At 53.6% G+C, this 23,551-nt stretch overlaps 1 protein-coding gene and 1 long non-coding RNA gene across 21 annotated transcripts in view; one reads left to right on the forward strand and one right to left on the reverse strand.

Annotated features, from left to right (window-relative positions):
* Positions 1–23,551, forward strand: part of ZNF710 (zinc finger protein 710) — a 79,119-nt gene that overhangs the window by 37,540 nt on the left and 18,028 nt on the right. The window contains exon 2 of one of the 20 annotated variants that reach the window (XM_084968636.1): positions 22,304–22,451. The exons of 15 other annotated variants lie outside the window; for them this stretch is intronic. In XM_084968636.1, coding sequence (XP_084824762.1) covers positions 22,304–22,451 — 148 coding nt within the window. Of the gene's footprint in view, positions 1–19,744; positions 19,878–20,263; positions 22,452–23,551 lie in introns of those variants that run through there. 4 more of the 20 variants (XM_084968643.1, XM_084968642.1, XM_084968635.1 and 1 more) reach the window with 4 other exon arrangements.
* Positions 12,236–17,653, reverse strand: LOC146401629 (uncharacterized). The gene is made up of 2 exons (XR_014810512.1): positions 13,804–17,653; positions 12,236–13,191 (listed from the first exon to the last, which is right to left on the reverse strand). It is a non-coding gene; the product is annotated as an uncharacterized LOC146401629 (long non-coding RNA).

Consider the following 23,551-nt stretch of genomic DNA (forward strand, 5'->3'; position numbering starts at 1 on the left):
GGTTAAGCAGACAAGCCCAGTGGGGCCCCGGCCTGGTGCTCCCTCCCCTTCCCCACACAGTAAACAGAAGGAGTTTCAGAACAGCCATCAGATCACACTTCCTCCCCTAAAAGCCTCTCTTGGTCTCCTGATGCCTGAGAAAGGCACCAGATCTGTGTATAGCTGTTGAGGCCTTTTACCGCCTGAGAGGCAGGCAGCCTAGGGTTCTAGAGAGACTCTTGAGACACAGTGTGTTGAAGAAGGTAAGAGGTGTGAGAGGTGATTCAGAAGCAGGGTTCTGAAGGTGGGCGGAGGGGCAGCAGGACCCAAATAAAAGTCCGGCTCAGCTCTAAGGACCCGGAGCCCTGGGACATGGACTCCGCCCTGGTCACATTTGCATCATCTGAGGGGCTTTTAAAAATTACAAATTCCCGTTGTGGCTCAGCAGTTTGAGAATCCAACTAGTATCCATGAAGATGTGGCTTCGATCCCTGACCTCACCCAGTGGGTTAAGGATCTGGCATTGCCGTGAGCTGTGGTGTAGGTTCCAGATGCAGCTTGGATCTGACATGGTTGTGACTGTGGTGCAGGCCAGCAGATGAAGATCCAATTAGACCCCTAGCCTGGGAACTTCCATATGCCTCAAGTGCAGCCCTAAAAAATAAACAATTACATTTTTTTAAAAAGCTAATAAAAATAAAATTACCACAAGTCTCTGGGGCTAGGCCCATCCGGCTGTTTGCATCTGCTCCCCCAGAGCCACAAGCCTGGGAATCCCTTCTGAACACTTTTGGAAGGTGGCAGAGCCAACTGCTAGTCTCGTGCAGGGCGGGAATGCACTGGGACTTTTCTCTGTTGACCCGAAGGCTGCCGTGCTCACTCAGCTCTGAGCCCCCGGCCCGGATGAACTAAGGGAGCACTAAGGGGAACAGGCCTCATCACCAGTGAGTACCATCCCTGGTTAGCAGGGCCTGGGGCTTCAGACCTTCACCACCACCTGGCCAGGTGAGGGCCAACTAGGATTTTACAGTCAGCATGATCTCTTGGAGTTCCCTGATGGCCTAGCAGTTAAGGAGATGCTATTGTCACTGCTGTGGCTCAAGTTTGATCCCTGTCCCATGTCATAGGTACGGCCAAAAAACCCCCCAAAACAGCATGATCCCCAACAGGTGCATTGTGGTTCTGACTGATGACAGCACATCCCCAGCTCTCCTCAACCCCACACCCTGCATCCTTTTCTCTGACCTTCAGACGGGAAATCTGTGCTGGCAGAGGAGGAAGGCAGGGCTTCTGCCCTCAAAGAACTTGGATCGGAGTGTGATGGGCCTAGGCATCAGGTATTAAAATCTTGAATGTGGAGTTCTCTTTGTGGCTCAACACTAACCAACCAGACTAATATCTATGAGGACTCAGATTCAGTCCCTGGCCCCGATCAGTGGCTTAAGGATCTGGCATTGCCATGAGCTGTGGCGTAAGTTGCAGACACGGCTCAGATCCCATGTTGCTGTGGCTGTGGTGTAGGCTGGCAGCTGCAGCCCCGATTCAACCCCTAGCCTGGGAACCTCCATATGCCATGGGTGTGGCCCTAAGAAAAGACCAAAAAAAAAAAAAAAAAGGAAAAGGAAAAAAAAATCTGCACACTGTGTTTCCAGACCTGTAAGGAGATGGGCTTGAAGCAGAGGGGAGGAGTTCCTCTGGAGGAAGACTTGATGAGGAAGCAGAGAAGCAAATCAGGAAGTGATGTTGTCTACCCTCCTTGACCCTCTGGCTTGCCTGCCAACAGGCTGAGCTAAGTGCTGGAGCCACTAAGCTGTGCCCAGGTATCGATTTCCCCTCAGCCTTCAGGCAGCTGGGCTGGGCGGGGCTGGGTACCCCAGGGCCAGTACATTCCCTGCGTGAACCGTGCAGACTGGGAGGCACCGAAGTGGCCCCATCCCTCCATCACAGGCACATCGCTTTCTGCATCGGGCAGTTGGGTGACAAACCCAAGACTGGCCCCACAAATGCAGAGAAGAGTCACAACTCGCTGCATGGTCTGTTTCCTTATCACTTTTTATTTTGAAACTGTCAAGCCTAAGAGAAAAGCTAGAGTCATGATTATTATTATTTTGCCATGTTTCTCTCATTTTCTTTCAAGTAGTTTTGCTGAACCATTTGAAAGTGAGTTATAGGCAGCATGATGGTTCACCCTGAATACTTCAGCAAGCATCTTTTAGGAGCAAGGACTTTCCCCTGTAATACCATCATCATACCTTAAAAATTACCACTAGTCAATAACATCATCTAATATACAGTTCTATTCAGATTTTCCCAGGTGTCCTCCAAAAATGTCTTTTTCGGTTCTTTCCTGATCCAAGAAGGCTCATGAGTTGCATTTGGTTGTTTCATGTTTTTTAGGGCTGCAGGCAAGGCATATGAAAGTTCCCAGGCTAGGGGTTGAATCGGAGCTACAGCTGCCGGCCACGGCCACAGCCTCAGCCAGACGGGATCCAAGTCACGTTTGTGACCTACACCGAAGCTCACGGCAACGCCAGATCCTTAACCCACTGAGCAAAGCCAGGGATCAAACCCGCTTGCTCATGGATCCTAGTCGGATTCATATCCACTGAGCCTTGATGGGAGCTCCGCATTTGGTTGTTTTATTTCCTTAGCTGCTCCTAATCTACAGCAGCACTCCCGTATTATGTGTGTGTGGGTGACATTGGCTTTGAAGAGTTCAGGCAGGCCTTGTAGAATGGATCCTGGCTTTGTCTGGTTAAATGTACTCAAGTATGAGTCTGCATAGTTTTGAAGCTCACCTGACAATCGCTTCCTTGTGTCTGAGAACGTTCTAAGGCAGGAGGTACAGTGGAGGGTAACTCCTTTGTACCCTATCCCTGTGTGAGTCATGGGATGTCCTGTCCAGCCACCCAGAAAAAGAGGTGGCTTTGGGAACATTACATCATAGTTATAGACTGTCTCGGCTGATTATAGAGATCAGTGCACTTGAATCACGGCAAAAGCCTGACCTGATCGGCAAAGCATTCTATTCATTTCGTGGATGGGATTCTGAGAGGTGGCGTTCGTGTCCAGGTGCACAGCATTAGGCAGAACTGGACCAGAGCCCAGCCCTCCTGACCTGCCGCTGCAGTGGCAGTGGGGAGGTTGGGCAGAGTTGATGCCTTGGCTGTGTTTGCCCCAGGACGAGGTAAGTTACAAGGTGGTGTCACCAAACCTCAGCCCTGAACCCAACGCTAGACTAAGACTATTGAATATATTCGAACTCGGATCTCACCTATCTTGATGACTCCAGTTCATGGTTAAGACCTAGCGACTGAACTGCGTTCTGAGGTGTTGCGATGGCTTGCGCCGACCTGAGTGGTCCCGGGGCTGCCGTGTGGTCATTTTTTACCCTGCCCCCATGCTGTCAGCTCTCACAGCCTCTTGCCGCAGCCTGCTTCCACTGCTCTCCTCCTCCTTCTGCTTTGCATCTGTTGTGGTCAGAGAAGCCAGATCAACAAGCTGCTTAGGACTGAGTGCAGAGGCTCTGAATGAGGGGCTCTGTCCCACGGAAGGAGGAGTGACCCTGACCCCAAAGGCCCCTCTTGGAGGCACCTACTTCACATTTATTTGCAGGCTTTCTGTGCTTTGGGGACACAGAAATTCACTGACTTTCTCTATTGGGGGAATTTGAGGTTGCCAGAGAAGAGACAGGTGGGATGCTGCTGTTACATGTTTCACATTTAAAAGGCCTAGGAAAGGCAGGAGGGGCTGGTGAGAACAGTGAGTGTGTGTGTGTGTGTGTGTGTGTGTGGGTGGGTGGCCACACTGCTGAGCGCAAGCCTGGGGTGGGGTGGGGTGCAGGGGCTCAGGCAGGAGTGCTCAGACCAGCACCCTACCTGTGTGTAGATGGTGTTGGCTTCGCCCAAGGTGGCTCTTTTAATACCGGTGTTCCTGAGGGTCTGGGTCCCTTCAAGGGAGCGCTGAGTAGCAGCACCCTGATATCTGGATCGCTAGTTCTTTGGATCTTGTTGTTAAAGCCACATGCCAGTATCCTGCAGGACTTTTCCCCAAGGTTTTCCCTTCTGTCCTGTCCCTCCTCTAACTGTGAGCCACTGATTTCTGTTCTTTCTCCAAGAAATTTCTTCTTTTTTTTTAGGACCACACTTGCAGCATATGGAAGCATGGAAGTTCCCAGGCTAGGGGTAGAATCGGAGCTGCAGCTGCCGGCCTATGTCACAGCTACAGCCACGAGGGATCCGAGCCTCATTTGCGACCTACACCACAGCTCATGGCATTGCTGGATCCTTAACCCACTGAGCAAGGCCAGGAGTCCTCGTGGATACTAGCTGGCTTCCCAGCTCAAGGAGCCACATCGGGAACTCCATCGAAGAAATTTCTATTCTCTTAAACACAGCATGGGGCCCTTTCTGTTTCTCGGCTGAGTTGCTCCAGGTAGTTTAGAGTGATCTCAGTTTGATTTAACAGTTACTCCTTTGCCCAGCCTTTTTGGCCTGTTTGCTTGTTTTTAATTTTGTTTTTTTATCGAAGGAATCAATACGCGTCTTTGTTTATGTCAAAATATTACTGATGGGCTTATAGGGATAAAGCCATGGGCCTCCCACCCACTGTCCCAACTCCAGTCCTCCATCCTTTTCAGTTCCTTTAGTTCCTCCTGTTATTCCACATTCTAGAAAAAAGTTTATTTTATCCTACTGCTTCTCAATTTATCCGTTTTGCACACTACCTCATGCCTCTGTATTATTGCCTTTCCTGCTAATATTCTATCACGATTTGGGGGTAAATTCGCCATATAAATACTCTTAACCACTGAGCCTAGCACTGAGCTATCGCTTCTTTAAAAAGTTAATTGTTGCTCTCGGAGTTCCCATCGTGGCACAGCGGAAACGAATCCAACTAGGAACCATGAGGTTGCGGGTTCGATCCCTGGCCTCGCTCAGTGGGTTAAGGATCCGGCATTGCCGTGAGCTGTGGTGTAGGTTGCAGACCCGGCTTGGATCCTGCGTTGCTGTGGCTGTGATGTAGGCCAGTGGCTACAGCTCTGATTAGACCCCTAGCCTGGGAACCTCCATATGTCACAGGTGCGGCCCTAAAAAAAAGACAAGACAAAAAAAAAAAATTATTGTTCTCCCCTACTTGGTTTTCTCTATATCTGATTATTCTCAATACACCGAAAGATCTAGCAGATGTTTTATCAATTAGGTCATTAATCAATTCCTTTCTTTTTTCTAGACACTGGGGTCTCACCGTGAAATTCTTTAAAGACTTCTTCAAACAAATGAAAATTCAGTTCATATTCAATGCTACCTCCTCTGATAAGGCCTCCCTTAACCCACTCTCCTCCACCTCTCCAAAGCTGCACCTCCTCTGGGCCCTCCAGCCCCTGTTCTCGCCCTACCACCGCCCTCACAGCAGCTCTAAGGCTATCACCTGTCTTCTTGCCTGTTTCTCCCCCACACCAGGAGTTACTGGGCTGGGGCCAGTTCACTGTCTCCCTAGGATTACACAGGAGCTGGTGGCCACCTCGAAAGTGCTCAATAAATATTAGTTGGAATTTGCATTTGTTGGCTTGAAATGCAGGAGTGGCTCAGTGACTTTTCGGGCCCTGTGCTCCCATTTTCCACGTGCCCCTTCTCTTGGCTCCCTTGCTTGGGTCTGGAGGCCCTGCTGAGCCTGTTCCAACTTCACAACAGCCTTTCCTAGGTAAAGCCAGCAAAGGCAGTGCTTTTATTCCCGGGTCTGTGCTGCACCCTACCCCCGCCCCCACCCTCACCCTCAACCCCCTCCCCGCTAGATTGGCCTCTAGCATCTCAAGGCCTCGGATTGGTCCTCGTCACCGTTATAATCCCAGCCCATGCCACCGAGCACCGAGCTCCGCATAGACTGATTGCTCAATAGAGAGTGAGGTTGAGGCTCGCTCAATCAATCAATCAATAAACCAATCAGTCTTCCTCCACGCAGCCTCTCTGCTCCCAGGCGTTTCTCATTATCCAGCGTTCGGTTGATCAGAAGGAAAAGGAAACCTCTGCATAAAGGTGACCCCATTTCAGGTTCTGTCACGACTCATTGGATGTTGAAAGACAGGAAGAGTAAGAGAAGGGAAGACAGAGGGGAGCCAGGGATGTTCCCTGTGACCTCAGAGGGACCCTGGGAGAGCTGGTGGGTCCCTGGACTGACAGCCAGGACCCTCCTGAGTGCTGCTTGCCCTGGAGCTCAGCAGGGACCCCACACATGGTAGACACCCTGTCATCACGGATGTCTGCCCGCAGGAGGAGGGCAGGAGAGTGGAAATCCAGGCCTGTTTCAGAAGCGGGATCTGGTCTTGTTTGGGGCACCTCCATGTCTTTTAGCCTTCAATCTCAGCCAGCTCAGGGATCGCTGATCAGTGATGAGACCCCAGTGCCCGAAGAGGCCCCTCCCTTGTAAGGGCACTGATCTGACAGTTGACAGCCAGTGGAAAGGACAAACCTGCCACCCTCTCACCCTCCCAGAGTGAGGGCCTGGCCTGAGAAGGCAGCAGGCTTCCTTGAACCCCTCCCAGGAGAAGACACCGGTCCAGGCCTGATTCAAAATGTCATCACTTGCTCGTTCACTTTCCTCCTGAGCGTGCCCTGCCTCTGGGGACAGAGCAGCCACGGCCCAGGCTGGCCTCCAGCCAGAGCAGCTGCCTCGGTCAGATCCTCCTCCTCAGCCCTCCTATCCCGGCCCTCGACTCTGAGGCCAGAGCAGGAGAACCGAGAAGGCCGAGCTGCCTGAGGAGGCCCGGCCTCACCCGAGGTGTCAGCGTGGCCTCGGTCACGGCCCTGGCTCCCCCGGCACCGAATGGAATCCAGCCTGTGCCCCCTACTCGCCGGGGGGGAGCCCTTCTGGGGGTGGAGTGAGCTTCGGGGGACACCTTTAAAGGAGCCCTCAGATGCTTCTCCAGGGGAACTGCATTTATGTTTTTGTACTTTTAGGAATTAACTTGCGGTTCCCAGCCTCTCCCTCCCTCCCCAGAAAGGAGAGAAGGAGGAAGGAAGAAGGGTCTGCATTGTCCCCGTGATTGGCACCTTCTGTGAATGGGGGTCACCGCGTGGGCTGCTCCTTTTCAAGCGCCCCCTTCTCCCCACACGCTGTCCTCACACTGGAACATTCTCTCTTCAAAGCTCCTGTCTCCCTCTTGCCTTTGTACCCCTGTTCCCCTTCCCTTCGCCTCTCGCCTTTCATCCTCGGCGCCCTCGGGACGCTCTCTTCTCCTCCTCTTTTGCGCCTTTTCTTCTTCTTCTATTCAGCTCCTTTTTTTTTTTTTTTTCTTTTTGCCTCCTTTTTCAAAAAATTCCTTTTTTGCCGTTTTCTTTTTGAATAGCGCTTCTGTTTTCAAGGGACGGGATGAGTTAGAGTAGTCGGTTTATTTGAGGAAAGAAAAATGTGAATGTTTTTTCATTTTTCCCCGCACTCTAAATGTATAAAAAAAAGAACCCCCCCCCCCCCAGGGCTCCAACTTCCTCTGGCTTCCACTTCGAGAGGGAAGGGTGTTTCAGGGAGGTCCCCCCTATGGCAGCAGAGATGAATCCGACTAGCATCCATGAGGACGCAGGTTTGATCCCTGGCCTCTCTCAGTGGGTTGAGGATCCAGCGTCGCTGTGAGCTGTGGTGTAGGTCACACACGCCACTTGGATCTGGCGTGGTTGTGGCTGTGGTGTAGGCTGGTAGCTGCAGCTCCGATTTGACCCCTAGCCTGGGAACTTCCACATCCCCCCCCCTCCCCCCGCCGAAGAAAAAGAAGGGATTGCAGACAAGAGGGAGTTGTTCATCACAGGTCAGGCAGTTCTTGCCCAGAAAGCCTTAATGGTTGGCTGCAGGCCTGGTGCTACAGCCAGCAGGACGCAGACATGGCCTTGGGCATGGATGTTCCCCCTTTCTGCCTGGCCCCAGGGAGGCCCTGGGTGAGGACCAGGGGTGGATGTGGACCCCCCAGGCCTCCCTCCCCTGTGGCCTGGGTGCCTGGCCTGCCTGACCCAGGGAGGGCCTGAGGAGACTGTGGGAACCTGGGCAAGGGCCGAGCACAAGGAGGAAGGCCCAGGTCACATGCAGCATCACCTCGCAGTTGCCTGGTGTTGCCCCAGCCCGCCCTGGAGTCCTGGAGAGGAGGCCTGAAAACTGGAGCTGACAGGAAGCTGGCAGCAGGTTAGATGGCTCCAAGGAGCCGAGTGATCCAATCCTTGGTGTTTTAGGCCAGTGTTGATTGAGTGAAGGCCTGACATCCAGGGAACGTTGCAGGGCTGAAGAGAGGCATGGGTTTGGTGACAGGCCTTGGGGGTGAGAGATGAAGCACAGGGAAGAGGTTTCTTTGGGGAAGTGAGGCTGGAAGGGGTTGTGTCCTCCCTCTGGGTCTGGATGGAACTCGCAGATATGGCCTCTGGAGACATTTGACGGCAGGGAAGGGATGGAGATACCTGACGAGCAGACACCATCCTGTGCACCGTCGACCAGCCTGGAGGTCCTGGGGCCAGGCTGGGAAGGCTACCACTGCCCACCTGGCCCCTGCCAGCCTCTTTAAGACACCTGCTGCCAAATCCACGCCTGCCAGAGCAGGCCTGGCTGCCCATCAGGTTTTTCCAGTTTGGGCAAGACCATCTCTTGACACCACATTAAGGCACCAGTAGCGCCTGGCCTGGAGATGAAAGGGGAGCCTGTCCTTTGAAGGTAGCTCGTTCCTGGCAGGGTTGGGTGTGTGTGTGTGTGTCGGGGGGAGGGGGGGTGGTTCTGCGTTTGTGACCAGGCTTGGGAAACAGAGGCGTTTTCCTGGGCACATCTGTTTCCAGGGTGACGGAGGACCTGGTGGTCAATCCCCCCATCAAGGAGCTGGCTCTTCTAGTAAGTTGCTTTGTGGTCCCAGGCAAGTTACCAAATGCTAATAATAGTAGCAAACAGGCTGCCAGGTTCAGCAGTAAGCACTTTGCATATCTTCACGTGGGAAGGCAGGTGCTATCAGCACTACTCCCACCTTAGACAGGAGAAATAGACACAACCTTGGGAGGCAGCAGAGGTGGGATTCAAACCCAGGCCTTCAGATTCCGGAGTCTGGGCTTTCAACCTATTTATTATTATTTCTTTCTCTTTTTTAATTTATTTTTTTATTTTTTGTCTTTTTAGGGCCGCACCTGAAGCATATGGAAGTTCCCAGGCTAAGGATTGAATCGGAGCTGTAGCTGCCAGCCTACACCACGGGGTCTGGGCCGCCTCTGCAACCTACACCACAGCTCACAGCAATGCTGGATCCTTAACCCATTGAGCGGGGCCAGGGATTGAGCCTGCGTCCTCGTGGATGCTAGTCAGATTTGTTTCTGCTGGGCCGCAATGGGAACTCCTCTTTCTCTTTTTTAAAGATTTTTTATTTTTTCTGTGATAGTTGATTTACAGTGTTCTGTCAATGTCTGCTGTTCAGCACAATGACCCAATCATGCATATATATATATATATATATATATATATTGTTTATTACTATTTCTAGTCCTTGCAGCCCTTCCTGGGTAAGCTGGCAATGTCAAATTGCCATAAAGGTTTCTAAATGCTGCCCTCATCTCTGGAAGTGGTCCCAAGGACCACTGCTCTCAAGGTGGTTTTAACCTTTCCATGCCTGTTTCCCTTGTTTGTAGAATAGGGGTGGGGTGGTCCTAGTACCAACCACACAGACTGTGGTCAGTGTTAAATTAGATAATGCACTTAGAGCTGGCACAGGCAGCAGCTCTCAGGACAGCCAGCCGGTCTGCTGACATCAGGATTTTGCTGCTTGTTGAACGGGAGTAAGAGTACTGCCAACACAGGTGCTGTCCACACGGATGCCTGCCAGGCCGGGCAGGGACGCCCCAATGGCATCGTGCCTGGAGAGGGCTTTGTAGACCACAGAGGGCTCTGGCCATGCGAGCAGGTGCGCCCATTGCCCTGCCCAGCCCGCGATTCTAAGCCCCAGGAGAGCGTGTCCCATCGCTCTGGCTCTCAAGGCTGAGGGTATTCAGAGGAGGGAATCCACTGAGCCTCTCGCAGGTGGCCTGGAGTGGTCCTGAGCCAGAGCCAGGATGCTGGCCAGGCATTGCCACAGCAAAGGGAGGAGGGTGAGCCTTGGCGCCTGGCCCTCGCACGTGTGAGTGTGTATGGTCTTTACCAGGAGCTTCGTGGGCATTTTCGTTTCAAGGAATCGAGGCAAGTGCAGGGAGTCTTATTCTCACAATCTGCCTTCACCCAGTGACCCGGCGGAGCTGTGTTTGCTGAGGGTGAGACTGAGGTCGTGCCCAGGGATCCCAGAAGGAGACACTCTCCTCTGGTGAGGACAGTTGCTTTCTGTATTTCTTTCAGAAATTCGGTCTTATGAGCTACCCTGAGGAGTTGTGAAATTTCAGAAAACAAGAACATGTAGTATCTGTGCTGGGGGCCGCTGCACGTTCACCAGAAGAGACCTTCCCACCTCTCCAGAGCTCTGCTCTGGGTCCTGGGGCCCAAGAGACTCTCATAGCCTTGCAGGCAGCCCCGGGGCTCCTGTGTGGGTCAAAAACCTGAGCTGGAAACATCCTTCGCGACTGGGTTCAATTCCAGCATCTCTCCCCTTGCACCTGACTTAGTTACATGTTTCCTCACTCTGCACAGCAGCTGCTTTTTCCAGATGTTCATGCACTTACCACTCCTTTGTGGAATTTATGACAGATATTTTTAGTGATAATAGGAAAATACCAAATATTTCGCGTTGCATGTTTACATATATTACACTGGTAAAAGCAAAAAAAAATAGCATTTATCCAGCACCTGCAACCATGCCAAGTCCTTTTGCTCATATTATCGCTGCTGTCCTGGAGGAAAGGCAGGTGTCATTCCCATTTTACAGCTGAGGAAACTGAGGCCCCGGGAGATGAAGCAACTTGCCCAAGGCCTTCCAGCCAGGAAGTCAGTCGCCTGGCTCCCTTGAGACCCTTCTGCTGCCTTCAGCTGAGAGGACCCACTCTGCACTCCACAGCCCTCCCTGAGGAGCCTCAACCGCACACACTGTCCCCACAGCAGGGAGAGTGGTGAGGACACCCTCAGGTCCACCGCAGACATCTCGAGTGAAGGCCAGACAACTGCTTGTTTTATAATAGTCACTTCCAATAAAATCTTTTTGGCCTTTGGGTCACAGGCCACCTGCACTTGAACTCTAGCGTCTGGGGACACATGGCCCAGGGCTCCCTGCTCTGCAGGAGAGGCCCACTAAAGGTCCTCAGTGACACCCTTTATGATCCAGATCAAAGGGGAAAGCAGTTCCCACTTGGGACTGAGCTGGCCGTGCTGCCACCTTCTCCTCTGATATCCAGGCTCCATGGCCCTCCAGCCAGGTCTCCCCAGAGTTTCCCTATCTCTGCCCGCCAGCCTCCTCCTGCAGAGGAGAGGACCCCTCCCGGTGAGCGCCTGGCAGTGCACAGATCCAGCAGGCTCTGGCTGTGACTCCCAGCCTCTTCCTCCTGCCTTCTCTGCTGGAGTCTCCCCTGAGTCTCTTTTCACATATCTGCACCCTGAGCAGCCCCGTCCCCCGTGTGCATCTGCCTAGCCGGTCTGCGGGGTGGTACCCAAGACTGTGGGTCCTTCCCAATGACGCTCTGTGCGAGTGCATGCTTCATTAGGTGACCAAGGAAAGAATGGGCTTGCTCGGGGCTCCTGCTGGCCACTGATAGTAGCCTGCGTGGTTGGCTGTGTGTGTCTGATGTCTGCATGTGTATGCGATCGGCCTAAATGTTTCCCCAGCTGTCCCTCCCCTCGGGAGATACACGGAGGGAGGCCTTGCGTGAATGAGAGAGGCATATTCTTTACTCTTCTCCTGGCATAAATCCGGACTTAACTTGGGTGTGTGGGTGACTGCAAAATAAATGTTGATTACAGCAACGGCGTCTTTGGGAGGCAGTCGCTGCCAGGGATGCTGCTGGGATGGCGGTCGGAGATGAATCACACTGGCTGCTGCGCGAGAGGAGAGGGCTCCGCGGCCAGACCACACTCCCTGCCCGCCCTCGTCTGCCCTTTTACCTTCCCTTCTTCATCTCTCACTGCATCTGATGGGCGAGGGGGCTTCCTAACCAGGCTCTCACATCTCCAGGCCTTCCCAGCCCTCCACCTGACCTTTGTGTACCTGGCGTCACAGATCATACCCCTCAGGCTAACGGCCCGTTACACCTCCTAACAGCTTGGGGAAGTGGGGGCCTTTATCCTAGGTCCCCATCAGGGGACTGAGGCTCACCCGAACTAGAGTGTAAGGAATAGGGCCAGAGCCCACGGGCCATGCCCTGAGTCCCTGTTAACTCCCAAGGTGCCTGTTCACCTGCAGGAATGTTCCCGACCCCTTACAGGAAAATAAACAAAGCAAAGTTGCTCTGCCCTTTTGAGGTTCCCTACACGTTTTGTGCTTATTTCCTCTCTGTTTTATGGTTCTTAAGCTTGTCTCTCTAACCAAATTGTGGGGTCCGTGAGAGTGGGGATCTTTGTGTCTCACCAACAGCCAGCACCTGCCTGGCCCAGGGAGTGGATGATACCCGCGATGAGAATAATAGCGATTTGTATTTGAGCCCTAGTATTTGAGCCCTTACTCTGTACCAGCCTTGCTATCAAACACGTTACAGCTGGGCTGCCTTGTATATAAGGGACTTGAGCATCCACGGATTTGGGGCTCCACCAGACTCCTCATTTGGTGTCTACCAGGGACCTGGAATCCATGACCTGTGGATGCCTGTATTTCCCTATTTCCTTTACCTTAAAAAGCAGAGGCAGGGAGTTCCCATTGTGGCTCAGTGGTTAACGAATCCGACTTGGAACCATGAGTTTGCAGTTTCCATCCCTGGCCTCGCTCAGTGGATTAAGGATCCAGTGGTTGCCTTGAGCTGTGGTGTAGGTCGAAGACGAGGATCAGATCTCGCGTTGCTGTGGCTTTGGCGTAGGCCAGCAGCTGTAGTTCCGATTAGACCCCTAGCCTGGGAACCTCGACATGGCATGGGCATGGCCCTTAAAAAAGAAAAAGGCTGAGGTATCTAGGAGTTCCTATTGTGGTTCAGCGAGTTAAGAACCTAACTAGTGCATTTTCCATCGTGGCTCAGTGGTTAACAATCCAACTAGGAACTATGAGGTTGCAGGTTCGATCCCTGGCCTTGCTCAGTGGGTTAAGGATCCGGTGTTGCCATGAGCTGTGGTGTAGGTCACATACTCAGCTCGGATCCCACATTGCTGTGGCTGTGGTGTAGGCTGGTGGCTACAGCTCTGATTTGACCCCTAGCCTGGGAACCTTCATGTGCCATAGGTGCAGCCCTAGAAAAGACCAAAAAAAAAAAAAAAAAGAACCTGACTAGTATCCATGAGGATGCAGGTTCTATCCCTGGCCTCACTCAGTGGGTTAAAGATCTGGTATTGTCGTGGCTGTGGTATAGACCAGTAGCTGCAGTGCCAGCCGATGTGACCCCTAGCTCTGGGAACTTACATATGCCACGGGTGCAGCCCTAAAAAAAAAAAGAAAAGAAAGAATAAAAAGCAGAGGCATTTAAATTAGACCCAAGAATGAAATCCAGACTCCGCTTGTTCCTCTCAAGTATCTGGTGACCTCGGGTGGGTCATTCAACTCCTCTGTACTGTGGTTTCCTCCTCCATAAAGTGGGCTTGTTATCAAGATGTCATGTTTTATGTACGCATTAGGTACAAGCCTAGCCTGAAGGAACAGCTTGATATGTGGTAGATATCACTGTATCCGTCTTTTTTTATTTTTTTTTTTAGGGCCACACCTACAGCATTGGAAGTTCCCAGGCTAGAGATTGAGCTATAGCTGCCGGCCTGCACCACAGCCACAGCAACTTGAGATCTGAGCAGTGTCTGCGACCTACACAGTCATGGCAATGTGGGATTCTGCCACAGCAATGTGGGATTCTAACCCACTGAGCAAGGCCAGGGATCGAACCCACATCCTCATGGATACTAGTTGGATTCTTAACCTGCTGCATCACAACAGGAACTCTCAGTATCCATCTTAAGGAAGCCAGGTCCTGGGGAGGTTGAAGAACTAGCCCAAGGCCACCCAGCAGAGATGCCAGACATAGACCTGGTCCTCTTTGTTCATCACAGAGCCAGGGCCTGTCCTTCCCGTTCCCTCTCCTCCTCTGCCACTTTCCGTCTCTTTCCTCAGGCCCTGCTCATGGGGTTCCTAAGGTGCTAAGCCAGCCTTCTAGCAGAGAAGCAGAGCTGTTGTGTCTCTGGCACCTCTGTGGCACTTCGGCAGGCCTGGCTCCTGGGCCTTGCTGCATCCTGGGGCTGGGTGTTGCCAGCCACCCCTGACAGGGCAGGGCAGGAACTACTCCTCCGGGGCCTTTGGGTCCCAGAGCTTGGCAGCTACCAAACCTTTCTCCCTGGCTCTCAGCACATCACCCTTCCAGCAGGTGCTCACACTGCCCATGGGGCTCCCAGAGGACCAAGGCCCCCTTCTTTTTCTGCACGTGGCTTTGGTTTCCCAGGGGACTTGAGACCATTTCCCACCAGCCCGTGTGTTCTGTCAGTTTGAGACACAGAGGGCAAGGGGGTTGGCCCAGCCATGATGGGCCGGCTTTGTTTCCTGTGGTAAATCTGTTTCTCTTGTCACTTCTGATCACTCGAGATTAAACAGAGACACAGAACAGGGAGGGGCTGGATCGGCTGGGCCAGGGGTTGGCGTGAATCCCCTCCCAGGAGCACAGGAAAGAAGAGAGAAAAGGGGGAAGAGCATGATTATAACTTGCTCATATCAGAGTTCTCGTTGTGGCTCAGCGATAACAAACCCAGCTGGTATCCATGAGGACTCAGGTTCCATCCCTGGCCCTGTTCAGTGGATTAAGGACCCGGCATTGCCTTGCACTGTGGTGTAGGCTGGCGGCTACAGCTCCGATTAGACCTCTAGCCAGGTAACCTCCATATGCCACGGGTGTGGCCCTAAAAAGACAAAAATAATAATAATAAGTAACCCTTTCGTATCCCACCTTGACCTCCTACCAGCAGTGACTTGAACAAGTAGTAGCTTTTCCAAGCCTCACTTTGCTTATCTGTAAAGTGAAGATTAAAGTGTCATCTCCCTTGTTTGGCCTGAATCACGTGCTTGGTCAGAACTATAAGTTCAGTTAACAATGGCTAAAAAGGAATTGGAAAAAACTGACAGCCCCTCCTCCTGCCTTAAACTGTGGAGATGGACATGGATGGCGAGGAGAGCCTCCATGTCAGCGCTACCTTTTCTCAGAGGCAGTTTAGGATCACAGCAGAGAGTGAATTTTGAAGAATGGATGGATCGCAACATCCTGTTTGGAACAAGGGGAGCTGGGTACCTTGAGCTCGCACCCTAGCTTGGTGCCAGGCCCTGTGTCTCCTTCACACCTTCACACAGGCGAGGTGGGGCCTGGGGACAGTGGATGTGCCCACTTGCCCTGAACTGCCATGAATTCCTGCTGGGCCAGCATTGCAGAGGTGTGCTTGGGCCCAGCTTAGCCCAGGCTCTAGGTCCAGCTTATTCTCTCTTGAGAGGGGCCTCTGGCACCTTGCCTAGCCTGGCCTCGGAGAAGCAGGGCCTAGTCGCCTAGGGTACCACCCCAAAGAGAGCCCCCACCCCTGAACATCTCCCACCTGTGTTCCCTTCTTCCTTGTGACAGGCAAGGTCCATAGCAGGGCCTGTGTGGTGGCATGGCAGGGGGTCTGTCCTAGGACCTGTTTACATCTGGCCCTCAGGACACAAGAGAAGGAAACTGGGGCTGATGAATGGGGTTTCTTTTTTTCTCCTTCCCTTTTTTTTTTAAAGCAAGAGATAAATAAATGTCGTCCTGAGATGACAAGAGAACACTGAAGGAGATAAAAGGCAAGTAAAAGGGACGAGAGACCAGAAGCAAAGGACAGGAGGGGATGCGGACTGTACCCCGCGATGAGGGGAGAGATGAAAGAGGAAAGAAAGAGATGGGAACGCAGGACTGAGTGGCAGAGTGGAGGATGCGGTTGCCACGGAAACGGAAGGAGGGAGAGGAAGACAGGATGGAGGAGGCTGAGGGCTGGGTGCGGGAAGGGCCTGAGACAAGGCTTAGTGGGGAGGAAGGGAAGCCGGAGGGGCTCCCAGGCCTGAATCAGCCCTGAGCGTGAAGAAACTGAGTTCGGGTGGGGAATGAGACCTGAGCCAGCAAGCTGGTATCCACCTAGAGGCAGCAGGGTAGAGCGCGCTGGGCCCCAGCCTCCCTGGGCTGACCTGCCTGGGGTCTGCTCAGCCCTAGCTGCGGTCTGCTCAGCCCTACCTGCCTCCTCTCGTTAAGCCTCTGTTTCCACAGCTGTAAAATGGAAAGAGTACCCCCTACCCCACAGGGCTGCCTGGAAGCCCAGAAATTGCACGTGCTCATCACAGGGCCTGACAAAGTTCAGTGCTGTAAATGCTCCTGTTCCTTCATTTGTGGTTCTTATCTTTGTCCATGAACTTGTGAGCCCGAGTTTTGTTTGTTTTTCCTCGTTACATTAAGCTAGCGATCTCTGGGGCCAGCAGTGTGCTTATTTGGAGGATTGATGTGCTTTTTGCTTCTGGAATTAGAGGAAAGGCACAGAGCCTTCCAGCAACATGAGGCCTACTCTCCCTTCCCCTGGGAGCAGGAACCAGTCCTGAAACTCTGGGAAAGGAAATACAGACTGGGGTTTCCACCTGGGGCTTGGCAAGAGGCCTCTTTTTCCTTTGCACTTGAACATGGATATTCTCACAAGGGCCACAGTTCCTTCTGTATGTGCACTCTGCTGGGAATGTGTTGGGGAGCACACTGAATACCAGATATTTGAACAAGTAATTACGCCTTGTTTAAACCTGGCATCAAAAATTGTGATAAGGTCCAAGAAGGAAAAGAATTACACTTTATAACTGCTTAGAACTTGGGGGACCGGACCTGGTTGGGGACAGGGGAGTCAGAGTAGGTTCCTGAGGAAGTGATGCCTGAGTTTGAACCCCAAGGGATGAGGGACAAGGAAGAGCATTCTAGGCCCAAGGAACAGCATGTGAAAAGACCTCATGTAGGAAGGTCTGTTAAAGAGAATGAGGAAACGCCACATGGCTGGAGGGTGATGTGTAAGGAGAGAAACAGTGTTAGGAAGTTGCCATGTTCTTCCAAGGGCCGATCAAGCAAGTTCTTCTAGGTCTTTGGTGAGATGTCTGGACCTGATGTCAGGCCAGTGGCATGATGGGGGAACCTGAGTGTGTAGGGTGGCTGCCATGTTCAACATGGATGGATGGAAATGCATCAGGAATCAAGAACTCTCAGTTTGATCCCTGTCAGGGGGAGGGAGCTTTGGGGCCTCAGTTTCCACATCTGTAAAATGATAGCATTGGACAGGAGGGTCCTCAAAGTTCCTTCCAGCCCTGCTGATGAAGATTCTAAGACTAGCCTTGGAGTTCCCGTCATGGCTCAGTGGTTCACGAATCTGACTAGGAACCATGAGGTTGCGGGTTCGATCCCTGGCCTTGCTCAGTGGGTTAAGGATCCGGTGTTGCCGTCAGCTTGATGTAGGTTGCAGACGGGGCTCAGATCCTGAGTTGCTGTGACGCTGGCGTAGGTCGGCGGCTGCATCTCCGATTATTTCCCCTAGCCTGGGAACCTCCATATGCTGCAGGAGCGGCCCTAGAAAAGGCAAAAAGACAAAACAAACAAACAAACAAACAAAAAAACTAAGACTAGCCTTGAGGGTACACAGCCAAAGCAGCCTGGGTAAAGTAAAGGGCTTTCAGTGAGGCCACTGTCCTGCTGTGAGAGAAAGCCTTCTTCCTTTGTGGCTAGTGAGACATCAGGTAGGAGGATGCAGAGCCCACGGCTGCTGGGGACCTGATGACTTCAGATCAGAGGCACCACATCCCTCCTGTATGCACATCAAGGGGAAGCTGCCATGTGCTTTGTGTGCGGCTCTGCGGGCAGCTCAGCACTTGCCCCCAGTGGTTTGTGGGGTGGACATCCCGTTCATTTGGGCCGGCTTGTTTCCACAGGGATCAGGGACCCACTCGGCTTTCCTCATGACAAAGGGGTCAGCAAGGGTTCCCCAGGCCAGCAACAGGGGTGGCACCATCTAGGGACCAGGGCACCCTGGGAGCCCACAGCTTTGTTTCTCTGGAAGCACTTAACTCCCTCCTCCTCGGAGGGCTGGCTCTGGTTTGTTTGGGGTCTTTGCCTGCTCATCTGACTTGTGGTGATGCCACCTCGTGGCATGCCTTCCTTTGCGTGGTCTCTGGTTGAGCATGTGAGGCTTGATGCACACACAGCCTGGTCTCCAGGAGAGGACCCTGCTTGGCCTGAGTCTCTTTAGGGCATGAGGAGGAGCAGACTGTTGGTCTGGCTCTTGGTCTCAGCTCCTGTATGAGCCACCTGCGGTAGCAGGGGGTGCTGCCTGAGGGCCCAGGGCTGGGGGTGGGAGCCTGCAGGGGAGTGGGGTTGGGGGAAGGGGCACCTCCAGGTGTGGGTGTCGCAACTTCAGGGGAAGGTCTTCTTCATTCACCCTGAAGGCTAGATTGGAGTTCCCTTGTGGGTTAAGCAGCAGGTTAAGGATCCAGTGTTGTCACTGCTGTGGCTCAGGTCACTGCTGTGGCATGGGCTTGATCCCTGGGAACTTACACATGGCTCAGGAGCAGCCAAATAATAATAATAATAATAATAATTCTTAAACATATTTGCAGTTCCCTGGTGGGGCAGTGGGTTAAGGATCTGGTGCTGTCTCTGCAGTGGCCCAGGTTGATGCTGGGGCGCAGGTTCGATCCCTTGCCCAGGAACTTCCACATGCCATGGGCATGCTCCCCCCGCCCCGCCCAAATAAAGGCCAGGTCACATAAAAGTGCTCATCAGCTCTTACTGAGTAGTTTCAAGAATTAGAATGAATCGGGGAGCCTTGGGGAAATATGCTCTCCAGGCCCCAGACGCAGAAATTACGATCTAACTGGCCTGGGGGGAGGCACCTGCACTGGTGCTCTAATCAAACAATGCCACTTGGACCCTGTGGAGCCAGGGCCCTCTGTCCTGGGAGAGTTTGAATCGAGAGCTCACATGAATGCAGTGAGCCCAAGATTGTACCTTTTCCCGTGGGGACTCCATCTCCCCTTTCCTAGGGTGTCGGGGTCCCTGTAACCGCCCTGGAGGAGGAGGTCTCACCACACGGCCACTCAGCGGCAGTCAGAACCACCTCAGCACCTCAGCTTCTGGAAGCAGAGACGTTGGCTCCCAGGATGGGTCTGGGTGTCCTGGGTCTGGGAGACTAGGAGGAGACGGGCTTTCAGAATAGGGCTGTGAGAGCAACCACCCTGCCTGTGAGGATGTTGGGTGGAGGCGCTCAGGGCTCCTGGGCCTTCTCTGTGCAGCCTGGAGGCCATCCCAAGGAGGAGGCAGGACTCCCTCAGGTGAGATGGGTCAGGGGCGGGAAGAGCACGGTGTTTGTAGAACTCTCCTGGCCAGGAGGTGAGGATTTCCCGACCTATTCATTCATTCATTCCAGGACCCTCAGTGGCTAGGCTTCCTCCTGTCCCCTCTCCGTGCCCCGGCACCTTCTCTCCAGACACTCCCGTGCTGCACCCGCTCTGCTCCCCTGCGGGCCACGTCCCCTGGGGTGGACGTCTGGTGGGGGATGCTGGCCCATACACAGATAACGATTATGAAGCCATGTGATGCTATCAGCATTCTCTAGAGAAACAGAAACAGCAGGGATATATATACAGAGAAGAGATTTATTTTAAGGAATTGGCTCATGCGACTGTGGAGGCTGACAAGTCCAAAATCTGCAGGGCAGGCTGGCAGCCTGGAGACCCAGGCAGCATTTCTGTGATACAGTCTGGAGGCAGAATTTCTTCTCTGGGAAACTTCCGTTTTCTTTGGGAACTTCAACTGATTAGATAAGACCTGCCCACATTAAGGAAGGTAATCTGCTGTACTTAAAGCAACTGATTGTAGATGCTAATCCCGTCCACGGTGGCTCACAGCCACATCTAGAGTAGTGTTTGACCAACCCACTGGGCACCGCAGCCTAGCCAGGAGGACAGGTGACATTAACTTGAGGTGCTCAGGCTGTAGAAGAGGGCCTTGCCCTGCCGCAGGCTAAGGAATAACTCCCAGGAGGTAGTGCCTGCACCGACTCCTAAAGGATGAAGGGAGGAGTTCCTGTTGAGGCTCAGTGGTAACAAACCCGACTGGTATCTATGAGGATGCCGGTTCACTCCCTGGCCTCGCTCAGTGGGTTAAGGATCCGACATTGCTGTGGCTGTGGTGTAGGCTGGCAGCTGTAGCTCTGATTCGACCCCTCGTCTGGGAACCTCCACATGGCCCTAAAAAGCAAAACAAACAAACAAACAAGTGCAAGGGAAGGGCAGATCCTGGAAGGGGAGTCAGCCTGTGTAAAGGCCCTGAAGTAGGAAATGGCCGTGTGTGTGAGTGTGTGTGTGTGTGTGTGTGTGGTGCAGAGGATTGGGAAGGCTTAAAGGAGAGCCATGTAGAGCTTGGCTGGGGACAGCCTTAAGGCAGCCAGCTAGGGCATGTGGCTGACAGTGGGCTTCTGGGCCCAAGACCTGCTTCATCAGCATCTCACTGTGTGGCCTTGGACCGGTCCTTTTCCTCCCTGAGCCTCCAGTTGCCTTGTCTGTAAAAGGAAGTAGCCGTGCATGGTGAGCAGCAGGCCCTCCTGTGGTTTGCGGGTTGGTGGCCCAGCCACTCTGACCTCCAGAGGCAGGGCTTCACAAATCTGCCCACAGAGAAAAGGGGAAGCTGAGGCAGAGAGAGACTCCTGTGAGGAGGAGGCTCACACACTTCCCCCTGGGCCCCCCACCCGCACCCCCACTGCCCAGTCAGCGCTGGGCCCGGAGCTGCTGAGTCGAGGGAGGCCCTGGGGCTGGACAGAAGTGAGACTGTAGCAAGGAGCCCTGAGGTTTGCACAAGGCTCCAGCTTTTGCTTTCGCTTCCTCTTCCTTTCATGGGATGTGAGCAGCGTTCACCTTTCAGGCCACCATGGGGAGGACAACAAGGGAAACAGAGAGGGCGGCTTTGCTCTAAGTTGAATTCCCAAGAGTGTCCGGCTGTTTTTTAACAGCCCTCTGCACTACCTGGGGCTTGCTTTTCCCCTCCCCATGCCCAGCTACCTGTCCCGCCCCACTTCACAATCCAGCTTCTAGGGACCCAGGGCCTGGGGTTCGCAGGGGCCAAGGGCCCCGAGAGACACACACATGCACCCCCATAGCACAGCTGGTGACAAAGGCTGGAAGAAAAGCTGGAGTCACGTGTCACAGGGTTTGCAAGCCAGATCAAGGAATGAGCCCATCTTCTGCAGCTTTGCTGGGTCCTGTCCTCACCCCAGCCTGGTGCTGGGGTTCCTGCCTCTTAAAGGTCGTGGTGCTTCAGTTTTTACACTGAGCTTGCTCAGAGCAGATCCCTGAGGGTGAGAACTTATTATGCTCCCAGGTGTATCCCCAGTGACCAAGAATGGTACCCCGCACCCAGCAGGTGTGTTGAGTCAGTGACTCAGAGTCGGTCACCTGGTGATTCAAATCCATGAGGATGTGGGTTCAATCCCTGGCCTCGCTCACTGGGTCAGGATCCGGCGTTGCCGTGAGCTATGGTGTAGGTCGCAGATGTGGCTCAGGTCTGGCCTTGCTGTGGCTGTGGTGAAGGCTGGCAGATGTAGCTCTGGGAACTTCCATGTGCTGTGGGTGCAGCTTTAAAAAGCAATAATTTTTGTTGTTGTTGTTGTTGTTGTTGTTGTTGCTGTTGTTGTTGTTGTTGCTATTTCTTGGGCCGCTCCCGCGGCATATGGAGGTTCCCAGGCTAGGGGTCCAATCGGAGCTGTAGCCACCGGCCTACGCCAGAGCCACAGCAACGCGGGATCCGAGCCACGTCTGCAACCTACACCACAGCTCACGGCAACGCCGGATCGTTAACCCACTGAGCAAGGGCAGGGACCAAACCCGAAACCTCATGGTTCCTAGTCGGATTCGTTAACCACTGCGCCACGACGGGAACTCCTAAAAAGCAATAATTATAATAATAATAAAACAAAGCCCAGGGGCAAACCTGTCCCCCGCCAGAAGCCCAGGGCACTACAGGGCCCATGTCAGGGAGGGGGCCCTCAAAAATAGTTGCCAGGGTAACCACAGGGTGGCTGGCATCCCTCAGCAGGGCTGGCAGAGGCTTCAGAGCTTCTTGTGTCTTCAGTTGGTTTTTGAGATGTCCTGGTGGTGGCAGTGAGGCCAAGAATCAGCACATGGCCACCAGGTCCTGTTGGTTCTTCCTTCCAAATGGCTCCTATCCTGCCAGACCCAAGCCAGAGCAGGCCTCAAGTGCCACTGTCTATGCTCCAGGGACAAGGGCCACCCTGAACTCCCTGACCCTCCCCTGCCTGCTCTCAGAGCAGGGGTGCATGAAAGGAAGGGAAAGGAGCTTTGAAAGCAGTGCAGATGAGAGCAGGTGCTGCCACGTCTTGGGGACGGCACCCCAGATGACCAGCAGGTAAGCCAAGGATTAATCTGCCCTCAAGGTTCCAAAAAGCCTTTGGTGGCCATTTTGCAGATGAGGAAACCGAGACCCTGAGGGGTCAGGTGACTTGTCCAGGGTCACACAGCACATCACTCTTTAATTCATTTGACAAGCCTGTGTCCAGGTTTGCAGGAACTGTAGTTCGGCCCGAGATGAAGCGACAATGAGCGCTCTGGAGCATCTGCGTCCCTGTCCGGGTTGGGATGGCCTCCTGCCCGGCCTCAGGGGATAAGACTTGGGTCCTTCCCCAGGGGCTGTCCTGGTCCTCAGGCCTGGGAGGGGATGATGCTGAGCCCTGGGAAATAGGGCAGCCCTGGGCTTCTGGTGTCACCCGTACAGTCCCCTCCCTTCTCTCCACCTACTTCTTCCCCTCCCCCTCCTCTGCTTTGTTTCTTGGCCTCCACAGCCCCTCTCCCTCTCTCTCTCCCTCTCTCTCTCTCTCTCCCCCTCTCTCTCTCCCCCCTCCCTCCCTCCCTCCCTCTCTCTCTCCCCCCTCTCCCTCTCTGTCTCCCCCTCTCTCCCCCTCTCTCCCCCTCTCTCCCCCTCTCTCCCCTCTCTCCCCCTCTCTCCTCTCTCCTCTCTCCCTCTCTCTCTGTCTTTCCCTCTCTCTCTCCTTCTCTCTCCCTCTCTCCCTCCTTCTCTCTCTCTCTCTGCTGTGTCCTCCCTTCCCCCCACTCCCAGTGCAAGTCTTTAAACTGCAATCCGGCAGCAGTTCTCTTTGCTCCATTTCCCTACCTTGGCTGTTTCCTTTCTCTCCACCCTCGGGACCAAGGGTGTTCTGGTAGGAGGTTGAGCAGCTCCAATGGCCCCTCATCTCCCAGCCCAGGCTGTGCAGAGCTGGGCGTCCCGAGCTCCTCTTGCTCCCGGACATTGTAGAGAGCTTTTGTTTCGAGCCACAGGCGCAAGTGGAGGGAGACAGGCCTTGCCCTGAGAAAGGAGGTGCCCTGAGGGGCCTGGGCACCCAGGTGGGATACAGCCCATGCCAGGATGTAAAACATGGGGGTTGTGGCCTGTGAGAGGGAGGGGGCACCAAAGAAGGCCTATGAGAAGAAGGGGGTGGGGAACCAAAAAGA

This window comes from Sus scrofa, chromosome 7, assembly GCF_054392235.1.
Source record: "Sus scrofa isolate SSC_HxYL_T2T_F1_AM1 chromosome 7, Sscrofa_HxYL_maternal_Yorkshire_Landrace_v2.0, whole genome shotgun sequence".
NCBI classification, from domain to species: domain Eukaryota; kingdom Metazoa; phylum Chordata; class Mammalia; order Artiodactyla; family Suidae; genus Sus; species Sus scrofa.